This window comes from Zosterops lateralis, assembly GCF_965231275.1.
Source record: "Zosterops lateralis genome assembly, chromosome: 13".
NCBI classification, from domain to species: Eukaryota; Metazoa; Chordata; class Aves; order Passeriformes; family Zosteropidae; genus Zosterops; species Zosterops lateralis.
The window spans coordinates 14424955-14445014 of record NC_139773.1 but is presented as its reverse complement, the minus strand read 5'-3'; the positions used below and the strand labels follow the sequence as shown (position 1 = coordinate 14445014).

At 46.7% G+C, this 20060-nt stretch overlaps 1 protein-coding gene across 1 annotated transcript in view; it reads right to left on the bottom strand.

Annotated features, from left to right (window-relative positions):
• SLCO3A1 (solute carrier organic anion transporter family member 3A1) overlaps window positions 1–20060 on the bottom strand; it is a gene marked incomplete at its 5' end in the record, with an annotated part of 137139 nt that overhangs the window by 27822 nt on the left and 89257 nt on the right. Inside the window, 2 exons of the mRNA XM_083870982.1 lie at window positions 4679–4945; window positions 8366–8464. Coding sequence (XP_083727108.1) covers window positions 4679–4945; window positions 8366–8464 — 366 coding nt within the window. The remainder of the gene's footprint in view (window positions 1–4678; window positions 4946–8365; window positions 8465–20060) is intronic.

Genomic DNA, 20060 nt, shown 5'->3' with positions numbered 1-20060 from the left:
CCTACAGAGACATGTTTTCAATTTGCAGTAAAGATGAAGAACACAGAAAGCAAAGTAATAAATTAGAGGGGGGTTTACAGCCCGGTCCACCTAGGATGGTGTGGTGAGGGAAAGGCAAAAGGTAGTATTGAGCCAAAATACCACTTTCTACTACCCATGTCAGCAGCAAGCCTCAGGTCTGAAGAGAAAACAAAAGGCAAAATCTCCACCTGGCTTGAGGGAAAAGGGATGAAGAAAACAGCACAGGCAGCAAGAAGAAAACATATTCTGGAAAGAAGTAGCTCCTGTAAAAGATAATATGGAGTAAGGCAAGAGGTGCTGAAGATATCTCAGGTGAGTTTAATATGCTAAAGTTCCATATGGCCTTGGAACTTTATTATCATAAAGGATATGAGGGAAAAGGATGACACATAAATCAAAAAAGCCTTCCTGACAAGATGCAAGCTTGAAGCAGTAGTAACATACCCAAGCATAGAAAGCAGGTCCTTCTAGTCCATCATCTTCCCTGCAGCAACCACCTTTACTCAACTTGAGAGGAGGGCATAAACCTCCCCCACCTGTGACACAGAAGTCATGGAAAAGCATTTTCTGGAGACAGACTCTGCCTGCTCCTTTGCTGCTCAGCTTTGGCCCTGAGGTGTGCAGGCTCAAGGCCTTTCTGAATTTTTTAATGGTGCTGACAGCAAGATGCTGGCTTGGAAACAGCCAAGAAAAATCTGACAACAATATCTGCACCCTTATGAAACACAAGCCAAAGGAAACTCAGAGACTGACAGAACCTGATGCCTTTTACGATCATCACCTTCTCACCTAAGACTTGGATTTCTCAGCAAGCCTTTAAAGTGTTTGCAGGGGGACAAGACCCAAATCCAAAACAGCATTAAAATCTAAACCTGGGCCAAAGCCTCACCACTGCAGCTGTGAATGAAGGTATACATGGAGCCCACTCCAACAGACTGTCACTATCAGTCATGAGAAGCCAGGAGCTAAAAACTACTCTTGTTAGCCTTTAATCCTGCCCAATCCTATGAACTCCCACTGAGGATTACAGGCTCCCCATGGTTCAGGCCCTCCCTGCACAGCTGGGAGCTTTTGGCCTAGCACTATGTGTCTGCTCCCAGAGAGCACTTTTTTGGGAGAGAAATCCTGAATTCAGAGTGGCTCCCTCCCTGGTATTCAGCAGATTGTACATGGAGCAGGATGGAACTGAACAGAAGACAAGGCAGCTGTCAGCTGTACATCCTAGCTCTCCTACACTCTTGAAAATGAAGCTGGAAGGAAACCAAAATGTTTCCAAATCTAGGGAATTTGCCGTTCTGAAATTCATTTAAATCCACAGTGACTTTTCTTTTAATTCCTTGTGAATGAGCTTCTCTTTCCAAACCTGGAGGATTCCATATCCATTTCAAACCTTTTAGGGTTTTAATCTCTCTTGCTAGACAGAGCGGCAGAACATAACGGATTTCTGGTTTAAATCATTGCAAAACAGAATGCATTTAGGGCAGAATGTTTCAGAGGTGTTAAAGATCATGCCGAGGAAGCATTCTGAAATCAAATTTCATCAGACCTGGCTGCTCAATTCAACAGATGTGACATTTCTGTGTGGAAAAAAAAAGGAAGGGTTTTAATGAACTATTTCCAAGCACGTCCCAGAGCAGGTGGTGTGTCAGAGGCAACGAGTGAGAGGGCAGATCCTGGACAGACTCAAGCAGAGGGCACAGGTGCCCTGACACAGCCGAGCATCTTCTCTGCCCCTGAGGAGCAGAGAGGTCCCCAAGGCAGAGCAGAGGCAGGAAAGCAAAGCTGTGCCTCCCAGAAGAGCAGGGGCTGCCCAGCCCACGCCTGAAGTGCTCTCACAGACCACACGGAGAGCACAGGGCTGGAACAACCCTGCCAGGCGGGAGCAAAGAGCAATGGCAGCATTTATTCAGACTTCCACTGCTGTTAATCCTTCACTCCTCTGTGCTCCCAGATGGATTTGCTTTGCTGAACTGAAATACTAATCAGGCAAAGCAGTGCAGCATTCACGTGCCAGTTTAGCCAAGAAAGCAGCTCCCAGGACTGTCCCAAAGCTTTCCTGCCTAAGCTGCCGTGCCCCTGTGCAGAGCTCCATGCTGCCTCCACTGCCTTTGATTGCCTCTTCACCTCGTGCTGTTCAAAGGCACCACTTTCATTTCAAGTTTAGAGCTCCTCTTAAGACTGCTTCTTTCCTGGCATGAAAATACCCCATAGGAAGAGATGCTAGGGATTCCCAAAAGCTGGGCCCTCCCTCCTGCTTAGACTTTGACAGAGATGTAAAAGATCGATACTTTGAGTATGTTCCTTTTATATTAGTCCTGGCTTTTTTTTGCGTGCTAAGGCTAGAGAAAGCCAAGGAATCTCAGCCAGCCCTCCATCTCACTGACTTTCAGCAGATCTTGTGGTGTCTGGAGCATCCTCCCACGTGCCAGCCGTGCCATGTCTCTAGCTCACAGCCATGACCCAGCTCAGAGCACGTCCCCAGCTGACATTGCCCTGCTCCCTCTCCTACCATGTCCTTTCTCTTGTGGCAGTCACTGCAAGCCGTGGAAAAAAATGTAAGAAAAAATAATAAAGCTCCTTCAGTAGCCAGAAAGGAGATGCAGTTCATCCTCTAAGGATGTGCTGTTGATACAGATTAAACCATCACCTGAAGCACTGCTCATCAGGAAAGATGAGGTGTGTTTGCCTCACTTCAGCAACACGACTCTTGACCACATCCCGACTGTGACAACAGTGGCAAGGGACTTGAAAGGAGATGTCAGCTACCAACACCATGTCGTCTGTGACAGCCTCAAAGGAATAACTAAAAAGGTCATTCCTTGTCTTATTTGATGTGACGTAAATTTTATTTCAAAGTCCATCTACAAAGAGGCTCCTGGAATACTGACTGATCCAAAATGGGGTTACCTGCAGTGAGAGGGCTAATGTGGAGGCCTGTGGTGCCTCCTGATGTAATCAATACTTGAAGCATATGGATGTGGCAGTTTAATTTCTCTACTTCAATGAGCAACAGATGCTCAGTGAACCCCCCCATGGCCTCCCTGTGTGCAAGATGCTCAGCACCATACTCAGGCTGAACTGTTGCCCCTCCATGCAGCAGGGATACGTCATATTCTTTCATTTTTCTATATGAAAATCTGCAAATGTTTCCAGTGCCCACTCCAAAAGCTGAGGGGCTAGAAGCAGACACTCTGATGTGTACACAACAAAAGCTACAGGACTATCCATTTGGACATAAAATGGGAAAAAGCCCATTCAACAGAAAATCCTTGCAACAAGGATGAAAGGATGAAGAAATTAATTCTACTGACTGAGTTTCAAACAATTTATCTCTTTACCTTTCTTCTGAATTTCCCCATCAAGTCAAAATTTCACATCTTTGACCTCCCCTTAATGAACAACCACATCTACTATTCAAGGCATTTTTATATATTTAGACAACATTTTCTTCCCCAAAGTCTCTTTTTCCTTCCCACCTGCACTTCATTCAACTCCCAATTAAGGTGACTGCACAGGGAGTAAGTGATTTTGTCCTCATTTATCTAAATGCATCAGGCAGTAATGAAACCTACTCTGCCACAACAACAGGGAGTGGGAAGCAGCCACCAGTGCTACAGAAACACCCTCTCAGATGAAGGATTTTCCAGTACAGCCTAGAGAAAGGATATCTGCCCACACTCTCCCACAAAATGCTGGATCCTCAGCTCACTTTAATTAGAGCCACCCCCATTTCCATCACTGCAGGACGTGATGTGAGGCTTTCTCTCTAATTTGCTACAAATCATGCTCTGCCCTGCCATTATGCTGCTATTCTGGGCTGGTATCTCCCTCTTCCCATTTTGGTTTAAGAGCTGTGGTGATGCCCAGCACTCATTGCTTTGCATCTGGGATTGCACTAAGCTGAAAGCTCAGGTCCTGGGGGCTCCCAGTTTCTTTTAAGTGCCCTTGTTCGAGAGGCAGAGGGGAGCAGGACAGTTCACTGGGGAGAAACTCACAAATTGCTCTGGCAGTTGGCTCCCTTCCATTTTTTTACCAACTCTGTAGGACTATCATGCATTTCTGAAGCTCTGCAGCTTAAAAAAAAAACAACAAAAAAAAACCCCCAAAAAACCCCCAAAACTTTCAAGTAGAACAAAGTCTCTCTCTGACACAGACTGTTGCAATGTGCATTTTGGGTTTTCTAAAGTTCTGTATAGTACTTGATGGCCCTGGCAAAGACAGAGGCTTCAGCCAAGGCTTCAGGTATCCCTCCACCCCTCTTGCCCCAAAACGGCCATGTCAATGCCCCCTGTACCTAAATCACTCCCCCTCATTTCCATCAGTAACGCCCCTGCTCATAAAGGCAAGTAAGAACCCAAATCCAGACTCACACACACACTCACGAATAAACACCTTCTTTACCACCAAGTGTGAGCCACTCCTTTTTCCATGCAAAGTCACATCTCTGTCTGAAATCTGGACCCAAAGGAATAACTCATTTATATGGTATCTGAAGAGCAGAGCTAGTTGGAGAAACAAGCTCAGAAGACCCATAGCAGACAATTAATTAATTAGAAACCAAGGAGCAAAACATCAGTTTGCTGACGCCTTGGGTGACTTTTGGTGGGACGGAGGACCTGTTGCCGAGCCTCAAGGGACAGCCCTCCTCGCTCCTCACCTCGCAGCTGCTGGAAGCAGGTGGTGCTGCTGCTGTCCCCATCCAAAGGGTGCCGCAGGACGCCGTTGCTGGGCTTGGGGCGCTCGTAGTCCCTGTCGGGCAGCATGGCCTGCTCGCTCTCCACGGCGCGCTCCGGCCGCGGCGGCAGCGACTGCGGGAAGCCGAACATGGGCAGGGACGAGAAGAAGAGTAAGGCACCGCAGAGCAGGAAGCCTCCCCACCACGCTCCGATCCACCGAGGGTCGTCCGGGGTTATGTCCAGCTTGCCTGCAGGGAGAGCAAACACCAGTCAGGGGCTTGGCAGTGTGTCGCCCCTGAATTTCTTGCTTTCGAGTCTTTGAGTCTTTGCAGCCTGATTCTCACACTGCTTCATGTAAACAATGTGTATTCTTAAAATTTATCTGTATGTTTTGCATAGTTGTTCTCTGAGAGAGAATTTGACTGATGGTCATAATGACCAGTGGAGTCAGGAGGTTGTAACCTCCTTGGGCTGATCTGGGCCCTTTGTAAAGAGTGTATATAAGTAAAATTGGAGTCAAATAATAAAGAGCCTTCCATGTTTGACCCTGCTGCTGCCTGCTGTCCTCTGTGAGGGTCCACACCCACGTCGCAACATGTTACCCCGCAAAGTGCAGGGGTAACAGCAGTGGGGAGGGGAAGACAACGGCGTGAATGGTCCCGTGGGGCTGCAAGGGGCTTGTTGGGGCTTTTGTTGGCTGGTGAGGGGCATGAGACACAAGGTGGGTGCCCACAGTGCACCCCCACAGCTGTAGTGTGGGAGCCACCAGTGCACAGCATCCTCTATAGCCAAGAGATGCTTAGGACCAGCTCCCATCACCTGTCTAAATGGCACACCCAGCTTCTGCAACACCCTGTAATCAGAGGTTCTCCCTACTTTTTGGCTCTGCCAGCTCTAGGAAGGTGCTGTACACCCGTGTCTCCTGTGCTGGCACTGAGGTTTTGGGGATCCCTGTCCCCCATATCCAAGAGATCCTTAGGACCTGTTCCCCTCACCTCTTCTGTCTAAATGGCACACCACACCCAGCTTCTGCAATACCCTGTAATCAGAGCTTATCTCCCTAGTGCTTTTGGCTCTGCCAGCTCTAGGGAGGTGCTGTACACCAGTGTCTCCCGTGCTGGCACTGAGGTTTGGGGCATCCCTGTCCCAGTGTGTCACACACACCTACTGGCACAGACCTGCACAGAGAAGGACACTGCACCTCCAACCCTGCTTACCACCCTGTTTTCCCAGGAGCTCAGTGATCCCTCTGCTTTGAATTCAGAGCCCTTTTCAGCAAAATAGAGATTGGCATTGGACCTGTGACTCTGTGGAGGGTGAAACAGTCCTAAATATTGATACCACAGCAAATACCCACCCACAGCATCAAATCAGCTCAGGAAAGTGCAGAAATAATCAGAACTAAGGAAGAAAAGCAAAATAAAAGGCTAGAGTATCCTGTAGGTCATCACTCAGCAGAGGTAAGGCCTAAGAAGGGTCTGGAGTCATTGTGGGGAAATACAAATAAACAGCAGGAGAGGGAAAACCGTTTTCCTAACAGCTGCCTTGCTGCCGCAGCCACAAAGGTGCCCAGTGCTGGAGCTGATTCCTGGGGAGACCCAGGTCCACATGGCTGGAATAATAAGCTCCTCTGTTCATGGTGGCTGTCTGGTTACTGCCACTCTGAAAAATCTGTCTCAAGTGAGGCAATCAAGTTGTCTCTCAAGCAGAGACAGAAGGAAACTCTTTTCTCCTTAGGGAAAATAACACGTAGCTCTCAAATACAGATAAAGTTTGAAAAATAGTGTTGTGGAGGGACTGGATTCTGCTGTTATTTCCTCCTGCCTGAAGTGCATTTTTTTTTTCAGGTTCTTGGGAACACAACAGTGTGAAGAGTCAGGCAAATCAGTCTTCTTCATATTCCCTGCCTAAAATAGCTGCTGGGTGTCAGGCACTGTGGCAGTGCCCTGGCATCCCACACCTGCCCAAAACAGGGGGCAGGACAAGGCTCAATCCCCTGGAGCTTGTTCTCCTTGTGCCACCTCGAGCTGCAAGGCAGAGCCAGCTGCAAAGTGGAAAATCTTTCCCATAGAAAAACAAACAAAGGCCATGTGTGCCCCAGTTTTCGCATGACAGAGACTGACCATGGCCAAAGCCAGCTGGAGCTGGGAGCACTGCACCCTCCCTGTAAAGTGGCTGAGCCACAGCCCTCCCAGCCTTCTCAGCACTAACCTTCTACATTCTTCTCTGTGGCTCACTATTTGTCTGGGGTTTTTTGAGCTGTAAATACTGAGCAAAGTCTTATGTTAAAAATGGCCAGAAGACACCAAATTAACTTTTTAGCGAGGTCAGCATCTTGCCTCTGATGGTAACCAGCAGCAGCTGCCCAGAAAACCTACAAGAATAAAGTCAGCATATATTATTCTCATGGCTTGGGGGCTGTCTAAGCTAAATTTGGTATCGTGTTCATTTTTTTAATATATAAACTTATCCAATTGCTTTTAAATCCATTTGGAGATTTTGAGCACCTTATGGTGAGGAGTTCCACAGCTTCCACCTACTGGGTGATAAAATATTTTCTTCTGTACATTCGTATTTTAGTGTAAATTATATTAAATGGTCAAATATCTAACAGGTTTCAAACAGCTCTTCTGCCAAATGAGGCTTTGGTAAAGCCAAGGAATGAAAAGGGGCCATGTGGTGTTTGACCAAACTGCAGCCAAATGTCTCAGCCATCCCAAAAGATACTTCTTCCTCATTTGATATTATTTACATCTCTTCAGCTGCCATGTGCATGTGAGATCAAAAAAAGGCAGTATCATTTTTGCAGATTTGCACAATTCTGAGTCCTGCAAGGTTCAACTCCATCCAAATGTGTTCTGTGACAATGGATTTGCAACACCATAGGGTTGAAATACACCCTCGAAGGGACAAAAACCCTGCATAAGGGTCTGTGGGATCCGATGGAGATGAGAACTGTGGAAAAAGCATCTGAACAGCTGAGGGAAAGGAATGAAGCATCAGGTTTGCCGTGTGTAGCCACAGGGCTGGGGAGAAGCAGAGAACAGCCTGTTACATATTGCCCTCTCATGGCCAAGAACACACAGTGCAAGGCACCAATAAAAACAGAATTTGGTCTAAATGAACAAAAGGACAATTTAGAAACGATCTGCTTTAACCCGAATGAAGTCAAAGTGAGCAATAACTATTTAATGCTTTGGAGAAAAGCAGTAATGCTGCAGGATTGATGCTGCCCATCCAAGCAGGGCCATGGGCAGAAGGTGCTGGGCGTGATCTTGCTAGTGTGCCTCCATCAGACCCTGCATGGTTCCCCCACACCCTGGGGTGGCAGCTCTCCAGATTTCACCCTGTGCTCTGGACACAGCACCCCTGGCATGACAATGCCACAGTGCTATTTCAAGGTGACCTTAAAAAGCTGGGATGAAACTCATCTCATAGTAGAAAACACAGAAAGGAACAAATTTTGACCATTACCAATCTATTATTTATCTGAACAGAGCTGAAACCTTTTGAATCCTGGTCTTAAAGCCCTTCTTAAAGTGCCACTCTTACATGCAAAAGGCACTGAAGATGGAATGACAGTTTCCTGCTTGTGAGCAGCAGCATTTTTGTCCTGATTGATAAAAATTTAGTGCATTTGATTTGAAACCAAACCCAGTTCTCCTTACTTGTGTCAATGAAGACAGCATCCACATAGATTTTGGTACAGAAGGAGCCCAAGATAAATCCACAAGCTGGTCCAAACACCAGCATCGTAAACAGAATCCCTGCAAGGAGAGAGAAAAGAGCAGATTAGTACCAGGCTCTGGTTATTCATTGCAAGTTGTTCTGCTTGTCTGCTGTAAGATGGTATTACCTTAGTGATGCCAAATAGATAGGGACAGTCTCTGTGTTGAACGCTCCAGGCAAAAGAGCACCCTAAATGTGTTTTGCTTTTCCATATCTCTTCAGGAAAACGAACAGATGGAGGTGTGATAATGCTGAAGGATTTCTATTGAGCTGAGAAGACAGTGTGGACATATGCTGTGCTTTGGTCGGCTGGCTGCTCTAAAAGATGTCTTACTCAGCACAAGGTAAAGCAGACCTGCCTTTTCCTCATGGGCAACTCTGTCTTTGCCACCTCCAGCTAAAATCCTGGTAGACAGAATTTTCAGACATTAGGGACAGCACATCTAAGACAGGAGTGTTGTCACAGACTGCTGGACAAAGTCCCTTTACAGAAGTAGGAGCGCTTTTCCAAATCTGTGAAGCCCTTCTCCCCATCAGACACACAGAGCAAATATTCATGCTGTGTGGATCTCCCAGCCTCTCACAACTGCTTGTTCTTTCTGCAAAACCTGCATGAAATTGCCAGTGTAATGCCAGGAGAAGAGCTATTATGAGTAAATTACTTATTTGTTTCAATACAGTGTTTAGAAGCACTTATTTTCACTCCCACTTTGGCCCTGAAACAGGAATGCTACAGGCACAGTGCCAGCTCTCAATTATCCAGGGCAGAAAGGCAGGGGGACACAAGGATAATCCAGAAAAAGAAGCAGCAAAGATAACACAAAACATTTGCAAATTAGACAATAAGAACGTATTAGGTACTTCCACACTTGGGATAACAACAACATCTGGGAAAAACAATAAAAAAGTCCCCCAAGGACCCTTGTAAATGAAATTTTTGAAGGGAGCAGGGACAGACTGAGCAGTGTGGAACAGAGCAGGAGCTCTGCTTGTTCCTTCTGGGGAAAGGCATTGCTGATGGACCCGTGTGCCTGGTGAGGGGACACCCCAGCAGAGACGTGCCAGCACCAGTCTTGGTGTCACTGCACTTCAGAGATGGCCCACGAAGGAGCTTATTAACATCTGGGAGCTCTGCTCGCTCTCCTAATCTCTCTGGGGGAGTTACCTGGCATCTCAGTGCATTTATAATGCACTTCATCACAGCTATCTCAGCCCCCAAGTTCCTTATCTGGAAACTTTTCTGATTCCCAAGTTCCCTCTCTGTGCATTTCTCAGGAGCTGGAGAAATCAACAGAGCTGCAAAAAAAAATCCCCAGACCCCCATCCCCAAGGCAAACTGCACCAGCCAACAACAGCTCAGCCAAGCAGAATAAACTGGTATGGTCAGAAGCAACTTCACCTCCATTTTTAAAACGCAGGGTGCAAACTAATTTTTCCAGGTTGTTGGCACTGGGACTTGGTTGGATTAATAACCAGGGACAAAGCAGAGGTGCCTCCAGCCAGCTGCTCACACAGAAACCCAGTGGATTAAAGCCTTCACAGCTCTCACCTACAGCAGCACGAGGGACAAGCAAAGGTGGTGGGAGGAGAAGAAGTGCCAGGTTGTATGAGCAGCAGTGAGGGGTCACTGCTGTCAGGGCAGCAGCAGGAGCTGCCAGCCCCTGCCCAGTCTCTGCCAGGCTCAAAGCTGCAGCAATGGCACTTGTGTCACAGCCCGTGCTGCCAGCGTCAATTAGTCCCCAGGGTCTCTGCCCCTGATGTCCCTTGTCACAAGGGGACCAGCCATCTCCCCTCCTGCAGTCACCTTGCCCTGGGGGTGTTGGTTTGTGCTCCATGATCCAGAAGTACATGGGGGAATTTGTGCTCCTTGAGCAACAGAGCTGCTTAGGAAGCCTGTACCTTGCTCCTTTTGGATCTATAAAGCCTGACAGGGGAGATCCCTGGTTACCTGCAGAAGCATTTCATGGGATAAGAAATGAGGGAAGAGACAGGCTGGGAGAGCAGAAAAAAAAGGAATTTCTTTTCCCAGCACACCTCAGCCTCATCTTCCCTCCTTCCCAGACTCAAGGCCAGCCTCACTTGCAGCTATACAGTTTCCCAACAGGATTTTATAAAACATCCACATCACTTTTATGGTCACTAGATGGCATCAGTGTTTGTCATTCAGTCCCCAAGTGCCATGTGGAGCAGACTGGGTGACAGTGCTGCTCATCCCTAAACACCATGGTGTTCCTGGGGTCCTACAGCCCCATGGAGGGGGGCACTGACACAGGGCACTGTCAGCACCCACATATCTGCCATACACACACTCAGTCTCTGCCCTTTCCCTGTTTTGTGTGCAGAAAATCACAGGTTTCAGGACAAACTGTTCTGTAACTGTTAAGTTTTCAAGCACAGAGTTGAAGGAGACAGCATGTAGTAGAGATTGCCCGGGCTATTCCTGTGATGAGTGAGACAGTATTCAAACAGCTTTGAAAACTGAACATAATTACGAATGTCTATGTAAATATGGTCAAGCACATAAGGACACCCAGGGCTCCGTATCAGCTTGAGCAAGAACAAATGGAGCTATTCAGGCAGAAGGAGAAGGACCAGCCAAGTTCTACCCTCTAGGCAACACCTTGGATGCATCAGTGTTGGGCTGAGGTGGGATGGAAGTTTGTCCTGTGATGATCTCCAAACCAGAGTTATCTGACCACAGGTGTACAGGGAAAACCACAGAACTGGTGTTTGTTTCATGGAGCAAAGTGCAAGACAAAGAGCGTGGAAAGAGATCACCCTTCACCAAAAGCAAACAGGAAATATTTTCCCCTTTTCCAAAAGCAGAAGAGAGCAGAGACCTGTGGCTGGTGATCCAAGAGCAGCAGGGTGATGCTTGCAGAGAGAATTATCTCAGAAAAAGGCAAACATTGAGAAAGCTGTAGCCAGTGCAGGCACAGGTGACAGATGAACACTGCCCCTCCTCACATTATTGCATCTCAAAACCACTATGTCAGAAACAAGCCCTGTCCTCAGTTATTAGAATACCACATTTCATATCCTGGTGGCTGCAGGAAGGCACGATTTGCTCTGCCATGTCCTCACTAGAGGGCAATGTGGGATAGAGCATCCACTGAAACACCTATCTAACATCTTACAAAAGCTATTAAATTATTATTCACCTCTAGCTAGCTTAAAAAAAGCATGTTAATTGTGTTTTCTCTTTCTGTAGTTTTTTCTAAAATCAAGAAAACAACTGGTTCACCCCATGCCCTTTTTTATCTTTTTTTGAGACTCCAATAAAATCCTGGGGTGACAATAATAGTATTTTAAACTTTAATTCACAAATCAAGCAGATTGTGGAAAAACCCAAGGCACGGACTGCCACAATGGATAGTCCAGGGTCTGTACAGAGCAGGACCATGCTCGAGGATCAACAGAGCATGCTGCTAGGCAGAAAAAATAGGCTAATTAAGCAATGGGATAGAGCCTGTGGTTGAACATTTATGCGGAATTGAGGACACAAGGGGAAATTAGGCAAGTTTGAATAAGCTTAAGACATCCTTCCTCTTCTGAGAAATCCTGCACAACTGCTACCACCCCCATTACTAGGAGAACACTTTCCACATCACCCACCTCATCATGAAACCACAAAACTGCTGCTCAGTAGAGAAGGAGGTCTTGCAAAAACACTCTTCCCCAGTGCTGGGGTTGCTGCTAAGAATTAAAATGGGCTAAACTTCTGGCCAGCTTTAACACCACTTGCTTGGTCTTTTCCCATGTTTCCTTCTAACTTTTAGATCAGTCTGATTTGATGGAGGCAGAGGACACTGATACCAGGAACAAACAGATCAAAAGTCCTATCCTGCCTCCACCAGGCTCTTGGGAAACTCCCACTGACGCCAATAAAACCAGTGACCAGTACAGGTACTTTTATTTTTAATCTCAAGAGTTATTTTTTTTTAATTCTTAGTAAATTATGGTAGTTCTTAGAAATACTTCAGAGAAGAGAATTTTAAAAAAAAAGCAATTCTGTCTTGGGATGATTCAAACACTTTGTTTGGTTACTCTCAAATACTTCTTTCCAGTTTGTGTCCTTTTAGAGCACACGTAAATCTTAGTTTGGAAACAGCTAATAATTTTCAGTTTACCTGCTCTACTCCCTCCATCAGTCTCCCTGCCTCCCAAAAAAGCAGGAAAAAAAAAAAAAAAAAAAGAAAAAAGGGAGGAAAGCAGGCTGCACTGAGAAATCAGAAACACTTTCCTCCCCACCTTTTCAAATGGAACAATTTGCCAAATCCTACTTTGTCCTGTCAAATACCATTTTCCCAGAGCTGAGGAAAGGACTAGGACACAGGCAAGTATTAGATCTGACATTTTGTGATGAGATTTTATCACTGGTAAGGCCCAAGACTGATAATGCAGTTTTCCATTAGAGCAAAGGGAAGGAGCAGCAGCAGGTACCACATCTGTGAAGAGATGGTGGCACAGAGATGCTCTGAGTCATGCAAAGCTCACAGAAACCAATTTGCAAAGACAGGGATAAAGGTTGCCAGTATTTCAGTAATAAAGAGATGTCCCTTGGTGTTTCAAGTTGCTTTTCAGTAGCAACAGGATCCTGAAACATGAGCAAACCTGTGCTGTTTGCAGGTGAAGCATCAATTCAATCCCTGTAATGAATTAACTGGGGACAGTAACTCCCAGGAAAAGCCCTCCTGGCTGGAAATAAGGCATGGAGGGAGACACTGCAAGGCTGGCCAGTCTCACCAAGGTGCAGAGAAAGGTATCTCAGGTACAGTTCCCTGAGGAATAAGAGCAGGTTCAGCACAGTCATGGGCTGAGGAAAAAGAACATGTGGGCAGCTAAAGAACACCAAACCATTTAGCTCCAAAGCCTCAGTCTCGCCAGGGGCTGAAGACATGAGGAAATTTATTTTGGAGAGCTGCCAACATATGCCAGGCAAAGGTGAGAGGGGTAGGTGAACCAGGAGGAGGAAAAGCAGCATCTCCCACAGTGGGGCTGGCTGTCAGAGCAGGAACCATCAGCAGAACCATCACACAGCACTCCCAACCATGGCCAAACTCTTGGTGTAGCAGAGGATACTGCTTTATTTAGCTGTGGAGTTGCCACTGGTGGGTCCCCTGGAGCCAGGGTGCTCCTGCCTTGGCATTTCCATGAAATTAGAGTGTAGAAGATTATTCACTGTGCTCCTAGGGAGCAGCACACCTTCAGCAAAGCATGTGGTTAGAGAAATACCTCCTCCTCAGTGCACCATCCCAAGGACACCTTTGGTGGGCTGATCAGTTTGGAAGGTGTGGAAATTGCTGCAAAACCTTGTCCTTGCACCCAGTAACTGCATCCCTGAGGAGGAAGGGATCAGGGAGCTAAATGTGATCTCTCTCAGCAACTGGGTGGTTCAGTGACCGTCACAAACCACAGGTTTTGGGGTGTGTGAGGGAGGGCTCAGCACAGATCCCACCTGCCTGGGAGTGCTGCTGTGGTCATGGGACAGCATCTCCCCAGGAATGTCACCCTCAGCCCCCTGCCTGTGCAGGAGCAAGCTCTTTCTAAAAGCACAAAGGGAACTGGCTTTGCAAAGCACGAGATAATCTCAAAACCCTGCTTGTCCCACATTTCCCACTGCGTGGAGGGCTGGGCAGGCCAGTGTAAAGGGATTACTGGAATATTGTAATTCATGGGCTCTGTGACCTGCCCTTAAAGAGACATCAGCCCAGCACAGCCTGTGGGAACCAAAGGCATCCTGGTACAGACTGGGGATGCTGCACCCTCCTGCACACCAGAGAGTGGCTCTCAAGAGCTTGGGACAAAGGTTCCACACTCACACCTGGTGGGCAAAGCTCCTCACTTCAGTGGGTTTTCTCTGACTTCTGTCAGTGGGTGTAATCTCAAAAATGCACAGTAAGGGTAGAGATACACTGTTTCCTACCCACATGGCTTCTTTCTACAGCAAAACCTTCTGGAGTCACCCAGCACTGCCCATCCTCTCCAGCAGACTGAGTGCCCACGAGCTGCCTGTGCCATAAGGAGTGGAGGGATGCCTGTATTTCTGCTCAGCCCTTGGTCTCTCATTCCCAGCTCTGCTCGTTTACCATGGAAAGACATAACTTTTCCTGCCACTCAGCTCCCTGTCTACACAACCAGCTGCCCATCACCACCTCCTGCTCCCTTATGGCTCCTGCTGACTTGCACCGGCTGTAGGAAAGGTGAAGGGCTGGTGTTGGACCTGCGGCGTGTTTTGATTTGTTCTGCTTCCTCAGTGCAACCACTGAAGCAAAGGGAATGTTCAAACAGGCTGGGCAGATGTTTCCAAGTGCCTGCAGCTGTTGATTAAAGAGGAACAACTCTGGGATAATTCACTTTAATGTTTAGTCTTTGTTCTGATGGGGATCAAAGCAGCTCCAGCCCTGAACTGGTGTGAGGTGGGGAGGAGTGAAGAGGTTGGGGGTTCATCCCATTTGTACAGTAGCACACACATTATTTATTAGTTTTGCCTTCAGGAGCTCAACTCCAGCAGACCCCTCAGACACCTCTTTAGGGTTGCTCAAGTGATGCCAAAGACAAGGACAGGTGTCCTGGCAGTCCCAAGGCAATGAGAGGCTGAAATCCCTGCTCAGCCATCCCCTTCCCATGGACCATTCACTGCATCTTGTTACTTTTCTACCTTTTAACAAAAGCTAGTCCCTCCTTGTGATGTGTTGCAAGATGTACAAATACTATCCAGTGCTTTAGTAATCTGGAACACCAAATGTGTTAGAAACAAACTGAGTTTCAGTTCTGAGCTCTTCTCATTGATTCCACTGTTACAGCTCACTGCCTGCATCTGTGTGTGCAACACAACACTTGGAGAAAGATCTGACAGCACTGTCCCAAGCCATCCTATTTCTCACTGACAGACCTGCAGCTGCTTTTGGGCCAGCAGAGCAGCTCTAGAAAGCCTGCAAAGTGAATGCACTGGATTGAATCTGACTTCTCCCATTTCCATGCAACCACTTTTGATGGGAAGGCCATACAGGGCTTAGTTCTTTCAGCCACTGAAAGAAATTATTACAGAGTTTGAAATTAGGCAGCCTTGGACATCTCCCCAACTCCCCTCTCCTCTGATCAAGCCTTTCTATCAATACACCAAATCAGTTTCAGCAGCCTGTAAAATCTGCTCTTGCTTCATGAAGGTTTGAATTTTTAATGCACTGTATACAAATGCTGCAGAATGACTTATTTACCCTCACGTTTAAAAGACTCAATAACTGTAGCTAAAGCTGATTGGGGAGTTTCATTCACTTACTTACAAGAGGCAATAAAAACACACACCCATGCTACAGATATAACAAACTTCTAATATGATTCTTCCAAAGGCTGGAGAAAGCCTATGGCAATGGTCCTCCTCCTGCCTGCTGGAAAACACTATTTCACTACTCCAGGACAGTTTTTGTTCTAGCCTATATTTAACATTCAGAAGTTAATCTCCAAAGGGGTTGCTTGGGATTTGAAAGTGCCTTACAGGGAGGCTTCTCCCCAGACTATCAGGGTCCCTTCAAATATTGATTTCCATCAGAATTTGGGATTTCTCTAAGGAAATGTCTGCTGACTTAGAGATGAAATCTATTTTCTATAAGCAGGCCTTTTGCCTGGCGAACCACCCTGCATTTTCAATTACTACCAAGCCTTAAGGTTTGTTTTATCAGCAAATCCCTGTCCCCAGCACTATCAAGGCTACATGTGAAAGGATCAATGTTATACCAACAGCTGACAGTCCCAGGGGATCCTGATGCACACACGGAATGTTTGCGGAGTGGCACAGAAGGGGATTGGACTTTTGCATTACAAGCACAAACTCAGCATCCAGCCCCAAATTTTCCATAATGACTAGGTGCACTTGTAGCAGCTCAAAACACATACATTAGCTGGTTTGTGTCCTCATTCTGATGAGCATGGAAATAAGGAAACCCCTCTGCCAACCCACCCTCCCCTCCAAAACAAAATATAACCCCAAATCAACCAAAAACCCAACCCAAAGCCCTATGGTTATTGGCTTTTAGGTTCCTCCTTCATCCAGCTGCTGAAACAGGATCATCAAAAAGATGGCAGAGAAACAAATCACACCATGAGAAGAACTCCACAAGCCGCAAAACCATGTTCGCAAGCAAACCAAAAATTAAAGCAGCCAATTTGTGACCTCTGCAAGGTAAACTATGGGGATGTGCTCACTACAGAAGTCTTGGGATTAATTTGGTCACAGCAGTTAACACTGGGAACAAACTATTCCCCACTCCAGTTTTCCTCCCTACCATCTCAGTTCCCTCCCAGGCAGTGGAGGGACCTCTTGCTGCATTTCTCTCCATACTGATGAGAAGCTGGAGAAGAAATTTGCTTATGCTAATCAATCCCTGGCACCAGCCACACGAGAGCTAATCCACGGGCAATCTCCATCAGTCTCTGCATATTTAACCAAAGCAGTGAGCACTCACAGAGGATTATGAACGCAGTGGCATTGTTGTAGCAGTGTTTTCCTACTTAAGCTACGATCACTCTGATGCCTTGTCTCTTAATATTTACACACACTCTACACACAAACAGCGTGCAGAATCACATCACTGCATGCAAGCGCCCTGGTCAGACACTGCCTATGAAAACACACACCAAATGGTGATTTAATGTATCTTCCTGCACCCAGTGATGTGTCCAACCTCTTCCAAAATGCTCATCTTCATGCTGGTTATTTCTATAAACCACATCTCTTAAGATGGGCATATTGCTTAATCCTCACAAAAGATTTGTCTCCTTCTGCTAAAGGTTTTACAGGTAGTTGGACACGCATTGCAAGGGATTAGAGACTCAGGCTGAGTTAGGAGAAGTCCGGAAAAAGAAGCTTAATAGTCAATTTTTCTGCCACTTTCTGCAAAAAGGTAACAAAGAAACAAAGTATGAACCCATGACCTGTCCAGTCAGGTGCATCACAAAAAGCCAATGCTGAGCGATCTCTGAAAAATAAGGACAAGCCATTTGTTCCACCTACCCTGCTGGCTCACATTCCTGTCGCTGAAACTTGCTTGTTATCACATCAGAAGGAGTCAGCTCAGTTTAAGAAGTGGGTACAAGCACGTTCCTAACTATAGCGTGCAAATCCAGGGCAGGCTGTTTCCACCACGAGCCCACGAGCCACGGATTCCACACCTCCAACACACAGTGCAAACACACCAGCCGTAGCCGTGGGCTTGGACCTGCAATTTCCACCTTGCAAGCAATTTTCCCCTTGTGCTAATTACCTTGGGAGGCAGCCACCAAAGAGACTTTGGAAGGAAAAAAGCCACACTCTCCAACGCCAAGTATGTTTTTTTGAAGGGCTGAAGCCATACGCCTTCGAGCTGTGCTCGTCTCCCCCCAGCTGTTAAACACCTCTTTCACCAAATCCACAACACCTCTGCAGCTACAGACGGGCAGATTTCCTTGTGTTATTGCCCAGGAATTGTGCCAACTGTAGGTTTGTATGGAAATATACTTTTAAGGCACTTTTCTCTCTCTCTGTACAGGACTGCAACTCTGCTCTGACTTTGCTGCCTGATTGTCCTCTTTAATACTGGGTGGTTTTGATCCTACAGGAGTGTAGGGATATATTAAAGATCTGCACAAAATTCTTCCCAGCCCTCTCTCACCTGCTCAGAAGAGCTGTCCACCCCACCTGTGAGCACAGTCAATGTTTGCTCAACAGACATGAGACCCTTTTGAGGCTCTCACACATTTTAACCTCCATCACTTGAGTTCTGCACAGGCCAGCACCTCCTTATACTCTAAAATACACTGGAAATAAAACCCCAACGGCTCATGCAACTGAAGGTACAATGAGCTACTCACAGATATGAGTCTCACAACCTGTAAAATGTGAGTTTTGGCATTTGGGAGGTTGGTGCAACACCATCTTCCCTTTTTATTTACTTATTTTCTGCTGTGTACTGAGTTCAGAACAGACACAACATGTTCTTTTGAGGAAAGAGCTGCCAGAACTGTTTCCCTCTCTCTCTAACCTCAGTCCTGGGGGTATCCCTTCCCATCCCACATACCTTAAATGAGAGAACACGTTCAATTTCTAACTGAGGTTTTTTGTCAGTACAGGCAGCTTGCTGCTTTTCTAAGCAATGATGAGTCAGGAAGAAAAGTTCAGTTCTTTCCTCCCTACTGGACCTCCTACATGTCTGTCTCACCATTTGAGAAACTCTTCCCTGCAAAATTCCCCACTGCTCCTTCCCACTTCTCACTTGACTGCAGCAGAGGGCAACTGCTGCATTTCCAGTCTTTTTCATTTGCCATTTCCTTCTTCTGACAGCACCTGAGATTTCAAGACCTTTCCTCTTAAGATCATCCAGAGAAAGGATTTTCCAGAGTCAGATGACACAGACTTATCCAGTCAGGTCAGGTATGGTGCTGGATACTCCAACAGCCCCAAGCTCCCCAAATCCTGCTCCCCTCCCAGCTGATCAAGCTGTGTTACACACACATACATGAGTAATCCTCCAGCCCAAACACAGCACCTGCTACGGAATGTGACGCTCTGAACAATGGGTGAAAAGTTCATATTCCTGCTGTTCAGGCATTTCCGTGCCAAGGAAACCCTCCCACTGCCCCACATCACCCCTGCTCCAGTGCTTCCAGCTCAGCTGATGGCTCCCTAGGAACATAAGCAATTCTAATTTATTTTTCTCCTTTTGTTTCATGTTTTCTCAAAAAAGGTCTTGGAGGAAAAACTCAGAACAATTAAAGAGCGACGCAATATATGGTTTGTTCACTGTGAAATAAAGCAGGAAGAAAAGACTGTCCAAAAAGCAACAGGTCCCTAAGAACTGCCAGGGCAGCTCCTGCCCTCCCAAAAGCCATCAGAAAACTTTCACTTTTAGCAAGAGCTGTTTTCACACATTTTGAGATGCCATTTCCAATCTCCTCTGCTTGGCTGCTGTGCAGGTACAGACACTGCTGCACGGTGGAGGATGACTCACAGGCAACTGGCACTGGGTAAGCCCATCCTAAATTTCTGAGACAAGGAGAGGCCTGGGAATCACCCATGACGTCAGGCAGGCTGCTGGGAAGCCAGTGCTGATAACAGTTATCTGTATCTACCATTTAGGAAAGTGCCCTGCTTTCCTCTGCACAATAGATTAAATCTACTCTGGTAATGGCTGAGCTGTCAGGAAGGAAAGGAAATTGAAAACAAAACTTGTGTTGTTCTGCTTCCTCATATTGCAAACGCCATCAGAAAAAAGCATTTGCTCTTGACAATAGTCATTCTTTGCCCTGACCCAAATTTCACTGAGGTTTAGGGGAACTCGAGCATTGATCTTAACTGGCTTTGGATCAAATCCACTGTTTGTTTCTTAGAGGAGATAAATATTTGTTCTTACAGACATGTAGGGTGCTGGCCTGGGACCTGCCAGACTTGGCTTGACAGAGGCATCTCACACATCCTTCCCCATCATCTCCTCCCTTTGAGGTTCCTCACTGAGAGGCTGCTCAGCCCTTGGCTGTGCACAGGCTCCACCTGCTTCCTTTGGACAGTGACAGGAGTAGGTGTCCCCCAATCATCTTTGGGGATTGCTGTGGGAAATGTGGGGCTGGGGCTCTAGCTATGCTTCTGTTTCATGGCACTGT